The sequence below is a fragment of the Beta vulgaris genome, chromosome 4 (genome assembly GCF_026745355.1).
Source record: "Beta vulgaris subsp. vulgaris cultivar EL10 chromosome 4, EL10.2, whole genome shotgun sequence".
In the NCBI taxonomy this organism is placed as follows: Eukaryota; Viridiplantae; Streptophyta; class Magnoliopsida; order Caryophyllales; family Amaranthaceae; genus Beta; species Beta vulgaris.
In genome coordinates this window covers 2105810-2114567 of record NC_079205.1, presented here as the reverse complement: position 1 = coordinate 2114567, position 8758 = coordinate 2105810, and the positions used below count along the sequence as shown (strand labels likewise).

Here is an 8758-nt window from a genome sequence, read left to right as displayed (position 1 = left end):
TTGTAATCAACTAGGCCGACCTTGATTCTTATTTGAAGTTAAATCTGCTTATGTATTAAGAGGTATTATAATGACTTGTCGCCAATGATTAAAGGAGTAGAAACTTATCCACTAAACCATACAATAATTCATCTTCACACTTCGAAACCAAAAGATGATACTTATGTAAATCCTTGCATAGAATAGTAGGTGATAGTCTAATGGTATTAGCATCACATTTGATTTTAAAGGTCTTGGGATCGAGTCTCACCCTTGCAAGAGGGATCCTCGATTCTCGCCTCCCATGGGAATTCAACTTAAATAATCCCTATGAGATTCTTCTTCCAAAATCTGAAAAGCTTGAATAAATTTGAAGCCACATGATAACTTTGGCCTTTATTAGTGACACTTTTTCATGATGGAAACATGATAACAATTAAGAACAGGACTGGATACAATGCAAAAAAACATGCGACGAAGTTTTCTTGTCAAACAAACAAACAGTAAGTAGCAAGTAGGCGACATACACCAGCTATATAACCAAACAGACGGACAGGTGAGCACTAAGCTGATGCTCTTTGGTTAACAATTTTATTGATGTTTTTAAGAGCATCAATAGCAACCTCCAAGTAGTGGCTAAGAGATGGCGCGATGGCGGCGAGTGGATCTGCTGCTACCTCTTGCTTCTCATCTTCGGCAGCTGTGGGAATCGGCTTGGTCGGATCCTTCTCGAACTCCTTGGCTTGATCGCGGTATTTGTCCATACGGGGAATTGCATAAGGACGTATCTTTTCGACATCACCTCTCGAAGCGAAACGCTGACGATCATGGGAAGTTTCAGAAGAATAAGTGAATGAACGACCCTTGTTTTTGTAGGTTTCTTCAGTTTGCAGAAACTTCACCATCTCATCTAACTCAAATTTCAATGTCTCAATCACAGGATTTGGCTTCTGAAGGTCAAGATCCTCCAGCATATTTCGGGCTTGAATAACCTTATTTAGTGCCTCCTCCAAGTTGTTTTGGTCAGCTAGAGCTCTTGCTTCTTTCATCAATTCTATGATTTCTACACGCTTTATCTCAGCTTTAGTTGCATCAGTCTGTTTGGTCACCGGTGTGCTTGATCGGATTACACGAAATAAAGCAGGATTGGTGCTCGTCGGATTCCCGGTCTCACCTCTGCATTTTGCATATAACACTTCAGTACTTTAGAACTATGTAATGAAGACATTCATAAAGTTGGGGGCATACTTCAAATTAATCTATAATTGACTGTTTAGAATAGAGGGTGTGCAGTTGGAACCGTTGGCAATAATGTTTCTATTGAACTATGCCTTGAATTATTTATCTGGCGCTAGGAATAACCGAACACATGGGTCTCGCTATTTAATACTACTATAACGTTGTTTCAGTTTTGGGTTTAGGCCATTTGTTTAGATTAATTAATAGAGTACTATATAAACCCTATTATTAACCTCTGTATGGCCTTTGTATTATTCTGTAATCTGTACTCTCTCATAAACCTAATTAAACTCTTTTACTCTGCTTGTAGACATGGCTAACACACTATTAGTGAACTACGTTGATTCTTGTATCGATTGTTCATTGTTTTTATTTCGTTAATTGCATCTGTCACAACAGTTTCTTGATAGATATTTTAGAATAATTATAAGATCGGGAAAATCTAGGTAGATAGGGAATGAATTAGGGGTCATATTTGTGTTTAGTTTTGTGTTAATTTTGAGTTCCTATGTAAAATATGGCAAATGGTTCAAGATAGAGTCAACTTCCAGTGAATCGTAGGATCCAATAAGCCGCTGGGCCTGGATTTCTAATAACATCTTGTTAAAATCATGCTATCATGATGTAAAAACATAACTTTTATGTAAAAGGGTGCGTACTACATATACTCATATTATAGATGTTATCTAACTTAGTTGGTAAACACTTCTTGTAAGGTGGTATTCATACCCTAAGATCAAATGTCGTCTACATCAACGTACTTAGTCAGTTTTCTAACACGAGAGATAGTATATGAGAAATTTTTGCTACAAACCTGTAGGAACAGACGATTTCAAGCGCGTCAAGGTCGACTTCCTTACTGACTGCAGGAAGAAAAAGGTCGACCAGGACAGTCCGTATCTCACTCTGGTAAAGATCGCCAAATGTAACAGTGACAATGCCAGTTGCAGCATCCGTTGATTGTGGATAATTTCCTGCATAAACCTTGTTGATTTTTGTTGTGACCTTTTCTCTCCTACTCACCTTGTCTGTTTGTGGCGTTAGAATCAACTTCACTTCTTGAACAAGCACGCTAAGAAGCCCACCCAAACACTGGGAGAACACAACGCTTAGATCTCCAGGATTTGACAAAGAGAATGTTCCCCCGTTGCTCTTCTTTGCAATATCATTAAGTACCTATGGGTATTGAATGATGTAATTAGTATAATTTTGAAAAATCTAAAGAGAATGAATTTGTCAGAAACAATTTTTTAAATATAAGTTTTTGCTTGAAATAACCTTTTAAAAAGAATATGGCAAAAGAGGATGTTAAATTTTTTTTGGGTGAAGAACAACTTTGCGCAAGTCAATTAACCTATTTTCCAGTATTGACCAAATATTTTCAGGCGTCTTTAATCATTTCAACTAAAGATATGCAGATCACGTGACCTCCATCTCTTGACTCTTATGTTTCAACATGTGTACAACATTGACCAAAATAATGTTTCATCTTCATTAACATGATATATCAACTAATTAAGATACATGACACTATTAAAAGTCTTTCTGAAATAGTAATTGTCATGATCTATAATTTAGTAGGTTAATTAAGATAACTAAATGACGGTTCCTTTAAGGACAATACTTTCCAAAGTTCAAACTTTAATAGTAAAATTGTTGGGATTTTTTTATCATACACCTGGGTGTACCATATGTATGGTACACCTAGCGCTATTTTTGTTGCTCATTGCTCATTTGAAATCTCCAAATAAGCATAATCATATAATAGGTAGACCTTCAGATGAGCAAATAAGCGAAAAATAACCTTGGATGTATGATGAATGCACTCTTAAAACGTTCAAGCAAAAAAAACATAGGAAAAAACAGAGGGAGTTGCACTTGCTTATCTTTGCATTATAGTTTAACATACCGCGGAGTCGTATTCTGCAGCGGTCCCAAAACCGAAAGTGAAGACGGGAAAGCGACCAACCGAAATATCTCTTGCATCACCACCCGCATTCTGCATACCGTCAGACATAAGCATGATGGCTCCAGAGCGGGCAGTGGTCAATTTTCGGTCATCAAGCACTTTCAAGGCCGTTGTAAGACCAGCGCTAATGTTTGTGCTTCCATCTGCTACTAATTTCTGGACCAAAAAATCGATCTCTTCTCGAGAGGTTGGTGTTATCTGCCTTAACGGACACTTCCTATCAGCATCGGATGCGAAGCTAATGACCGACAAACGATCGGAGGAGCTAAGCTTTCTGATCACAAATTGCAGTGCTCGTTTCATTTCTATCAACTTTTCTCCTTCCATGCTCCCACTAACATCTAGGACCATCACAATATCTGCCCCTAGTCTACTGGTGCTTGCTCCTCTTCCTGAGAGCTCCAACAATAGCTCATAGTTGGTGTCTCCAAGTGGTAGTTCTGGTTCATTGTCGAATTTCACCGGTACTTTTCCCACATCATTAGCACTACCTAGTGATCCTTGGCCTAAAATCAGTAACCCAAGATTTAGTATTACAACAAGTACGTGTGATTATTGAAAAGGTCAAAAATATGATCATAATCGGAAATTCGGAAGTAAAAGATTGAAGTAACATGGTTTTTAGATGCAACACTTCAAGATACTTAAAATATCCTTTATTTCATTACTTTTTACGCTATCATGTCAAAGGACCAACTCAACCAAAAGTTTATCCTTTTTAAGTGGAACTAGTTATCAGATCCGAGCTATGTCTCGGGTATGGAAAAATTTCTTTTATTATATATTTTACTTTAAAATGTTAACATTAAATACAACTTGGTCTAATACTTAAAACTTTAGTATATGAACTTGAGGTCACAGGATCAAATCCTAAACTATGCAATTTCTAATTTTTTTATTGTACATGGATTACATAAAGTAAAACGCCCTTAGGGAGAGCGTCATGTGGCACCATTCCTTGCTTAGGAACGCCTTTTAATATATTTACTAACTAGTTATTAGTAGGACAGTTCAATGTCGGATATCCGATCCGAAAAATCTGTTATCCAAAAATTTCGGATAGAAGGAATTGTGATCTGAATCTGATCCAAAATTTTCGGATATCTGAACTTTTCAGATCGGATCACCGGATTTCTGATTTGGCCGTTGACATTTTTGAAAAAGTTTGGTCCGTATCCGATCCGAAAATCCGAATTTTTTCGGATATCCAATCCGAAATATCCAAAATTTTAATATCAGATTGGATATCCGAAATTTCGGATCGGATGACGGATTTTTGGATCGGATATTTTTGAACACCTCTAGTTATTAGGCCCAAGCTATTTCCCGTGTAAGAAAAAAAATTCATTTATTAATATAATAATCTATGATAATAACACTAAATACAATTTAGTCTAGTGGTTAAGACTTTAGTATATGTACTTGAGTTCTCGAGATCAAACCTCTATACTACGCAATTTCTAAATTTTTTTATTGTACATGGATTACATGAACTAAAACTCCTTAGAAAGAGCACCACGTGGCACAATTTCTTATTTATGCATGCCTTTTAATATATTTGTATAGATATTTGGGACCGGGCATTGTCCCGGGTTGATATTGTTTTTTGAACTTGATATACATTTTTTTCCATTTCTATTAAAATATATATTAAGGAAAACTCAACATTTAAAAGGTATATCTCTATTATATAAGACAAGACATGGGGGACACCAAAAAATAAAATAAAAAGGAATAAAAGAATAAAAGAAAAGAAGATAACTAACTGTTTCATTTGAATGGAATAGGGGGAGAAGTAAGACATTTAAATTGAACATTAGTTTTTTGAGAAAGAAAAATATAAAAACAGTTTTTTACCCAATTAATTTTATTTTTACTTCATTTGTTATCACACATGATCGCACGCATTGCGTGCATGTAAGACTATATATAATAATGTGGACACTTAAAACATGATTAAAAGTTGGTTGAGATGGTAATTGTGTCATGTATAATAGCGAGAGGTAATGGGTTCAAATCTAGTTGCAATTACTTATGTACACATTGGTCAATTGGACAATTTTAATGAAGTAATAGTAGTGTCATGTGGCGTGTATACATTGTCATGCGTTCACACTTCAACCCAATAGACTCTTGTGTGAGGTGGTGTGATAAAATATAAAATCATTCCTGTAACTCTAATCATTATCTTGAATTTGGCATTTGACATTCTACATGACAACTTCTTACATTTTTAAAACTAAAATTACTTTAATTATTGAAGTTGTGTATTTGGGATGTTAAAGTCAAAGTCTTATATTATTAAAGTCAATGGTCTATTGATCATCTAAATTTCCAGATCAACTATGAGTTTCTTTTCAATTATCTTCCCCTAATAATCAGTTTGTTTCGATGCAAAAATGTTTTCAATGGAAAATCATTTTCCATTAAGAAACATTATTTAATGGGAAATACAATTTTGGCATAGTTATATAATTTCCTTTCATTTGGTCCAGTGCATGAAAAGTTTGAACTTAGGCTCCGTTTGGTAGGGCGTAAAACGTTTTCCCAAAAAACGGTTTTCCTCTATTTTCAGTTTTACATTGTTTGGTTGGCAAAAGAGTGTAAAACCATTTTCCCTTGAGGTAAAATCACTCTCCCAATGATGGAAAACCATTTTCCTTTCAAAATGAAGGGAAAACTATTTTCCTTATCTCTCTTGTACACTCCTCTCACTACCTCCTTACTTTCCCTTTCATTTTCCTTTCATTTCATCATTTTTTTACATCGAACCAAACAACGGAAAACTAATTTTGGAATTGTGTTTTCCATTGTAAATTGTTTTCCATGAAAATTATTTTACACTGAAAATGTTTTACGCCCTACCAAACGGAGCCTTAAAGGGAGAATTGATATAAAAGGGGAGGATGGATGAGTGGAGGGAAAGAATAGGGAGGAAAATATGATTTTACTTCTTTTTAAGAACGATAATGTTTTCCACTCTTAGAATTATTTTCCCAATTTGAAATCTTTTAATGGAGAAATCACTTTTTGTGGATTTGATATAAAAGGGGAGGATGGATGGCACTCTTGTGGTGGAATTATTATAAAAAAAAGTAAAACACTACTTTACGATCGGAGAAAGCACATTATAAATATATAAGGTAATATATGGGACATCAAAAAAATGAAAAAAAAGGAAGGTTAACTATCTACATTAATTAAATAAAAAATAAGATAATCATATCTCTATCTCTATTATATACAAATTTTTATACTTCCTCCGTTTCTAAATAAGTGCAACATAGAGAAGTGGCACACAGACCAATGCTCCTAGAGAGAGAAAGTTGGGGACCACACTTAAAAAGAAGTTTAGGCAATTTAATTAAATAAAATATCTACCCTAATTACCCAATAATTTTAAAGCCCAACCCCTTTCACTTGCCATATACCACAACAAGCCACCACCGACCATCGCGACCGCCACCACCGCCGCCACCAGCAGATAATTTCTTTCCCTCTCTGCCGCCTCTGCCCACCGGAAAACACCGCATTTTCCCTCCCCACTCCCGAAACCAGCACCTCCCCTTCGAAACCCCCCCGAAATCACCACCATCCCCTTCGAAACCACCCCCAAAACCACCAACATCCCCTTCGAAACCACCCCAAAATCGCCATTTCAACTTCAGCAACCACCACCACCACCATCGGATGCGAAAATCGCATCTGCAAAATTCGAATACTCCATAACAAGATGAGAAAAAGAAGAGAGAAGAAAGAAGAAGGAGAAAACTAGATTCGCGAAGTCAGATCTAAAAATTTCGAACACTGTTTTTGCAAGAAACTACTGTTCTTCGTGGTTTAGAGAAGAGAGAAGAAGAAGAAGTGTAGATTCGCGAGGTAAAAAAAAAAGATCTCAAGAATCGAATGTAAATTTTTCTAGAAATTAGGGTTCTTCGTGGTTTAGGGTTTGAGATGCTATGTGTTGATGAATTAGGGTTCTTGTGGTTTGGGGAAAGTTTCAGATAGATGAGATGGAGAGAGAGATATGATCAGATGAGGTGAGGAGATTAGAAAAAAAAAGGGAGGGAAGGATTTGGGTAATTAATGTGGTTTAGGTTGGTAGATGGGGAGTTAATTGAGTTGTTAAAGATATTAAGTAATGGCACTTTTGTAATTAAAATGAAAAAAAATTTCCAAAACAAGCTTGGTAGCACTTATTATGACATTTCCATTTTAGGGAAATGTTGCACTTATTTTGAAACGGAGGTAGTATATATTTTTGCATGTATCGCGTACATATAAAATTAGTGGTAAATATTTAAAGAAAGATAAATCTTCCTTGGTTATTGGGAGGGAAAAAAAAAACGTACCCAGTTCATCCTGATCAGTTGCAGTTGAAACAATTGGCTCATCATCATCGTATTTCTCGTTCGTCATCTTGCTGCTACAATACTCGCTCTCTAACTTTTGCTCTATCCCCTTTTGAGTCTTAATGTCTTGGCATATTAGCAATCTCACATTCTCACTCCATTATTTATGCTATGTATTGGATCGAAATTGTGATTATTTTTTAATTTAAATTTCGTCCTTTTTTTTCGCCGACTACTAATAAATATATTTTCTCAAAGTCGTCGCAGGTAATAGAAATAAGTTTATTCCTACATGTCATATGCAAACATATGTTTAATTTTTTTTTTGTCTCATTATATAATCCTTGTTGTCATTTTGAATTGAAAACTTTTGGTAAAGTGTATTGATGTTCAGCAAATAATATCAACGTAAATGAATAAAAGGATAGCTCGTTCGATTTGCAAATCGTCACAACTTTCCGTCTTGAATATTTTTACGTCCTATCAAAATAAAAAGCGTGTTTTTACTTTATCAAACAAGGGAGTCTCGATGATGGAGCTCCCTTCTCCTTCCGACCCTGTAAATACGGGCAAAACTACAATGGTTTTTAACCACGGAGGCAGATTCATCTCACGTACGGTTCGAAGGTCGAGCCCCACCCCAACAGAAGCTCGGCCATGAAAAGGAGTGGAACCCTTATTTTCATACTTTTCCCAATGAACAGACAAATCAAAAATTTCACTTAGCAGACTCATTAGCCAACTTGGAATCAGCTCTAAAAAATTCCTCCTTCACATCAGTACCAAGTCTATTAAAAGAGAAAGCAGCCTCATTAATGGCATTGGCTGTGCACAAACCCTTCCCGAACTTCTTTTTTGTGTACCCTATTATACGCTTGGTGTGTTGGATGATGACCTTGGAGACAATGATTAAAACATACAAGCACAAAAGCGTGGATTATCAAACTCTAGAAAGATAGTTAAGATACCAATAAATAAAAGAAGTTACTCTGATGAAAAATAGAGTTAATCTTATGAATACATGTGGTTCCTCAGATGAATGAGGTTACTCTTAACGGTAAAAAGGTGTTACGCTTATAACAAAAAAGGGATACTAATCAGTTTACTCTTATAAACGAATGATTAAGGTTACTCGTATGAATGAATAAGGTTAATATTGTGAACTATAGGGGTACTCGTATGATTAAATGGGGTTTTCATATAATTGAATGAGTTACTC

The 8758-nt window shown here is 35.6% G+C and overlaps 1 protein-coding gene across 1 annotated transcript; it reads right to left on the bottom strand.

The window, feature by feature from the left end:
• Positions 1 to 344: 344 nt before the first annotated feature.
• On the bottom strand, positions 345 to 7733 carry LOC104891771 (hypothetical protein). The gene is made up of 4 exons (XM_010677526.4): positions 7540 to 7733; positions 3128 to 3693; positions 2033 to 2394; positions 345 to 1155 (listed from the first exon to the last, which is right to left on the bottom strand). The coding sequence occupies exons 1-4, from the start codon at positions 7604 to 7606 to the stop codon at positions 543 to 545; spliced, it is 1608 nt and encodes a 535-aa protein (XP_010675828.1). The 5' UTR covers positions 7607 to 7733; the 3' UTR covers positions 345 to 542.
• Between the last annotated feature and the right edge of the window lie 1025 nt (positions 7734 to 8758).

What these genes read in the sequence shown, in the direction of transcription:
- LOC104891771 (XM_010677526.4), bottom strand. Translation starts at nt 7,606, where the DNA reads ATGACGAACGAGAAATACGATGATGATGAGCCAATTGTTTCAACTGCA. An exon ending in AACTGATCAGGATGAACTGG is followed by an intron (nt 3,694 to 7,539) that starts GTACGTTTTTTT and finishes TACTGATTTTAG; the next exon opens with GCCAAGGATCACTAGGTAGT. An exon ending in CTGCAGAATACGACTCCGCG is followed by an intron (nt 2,395 to 3,127) that starts GTATGTTAAACT and finishes CAATACCCATAG; the next exon opens with GTACTTAATGATATTGCAAA.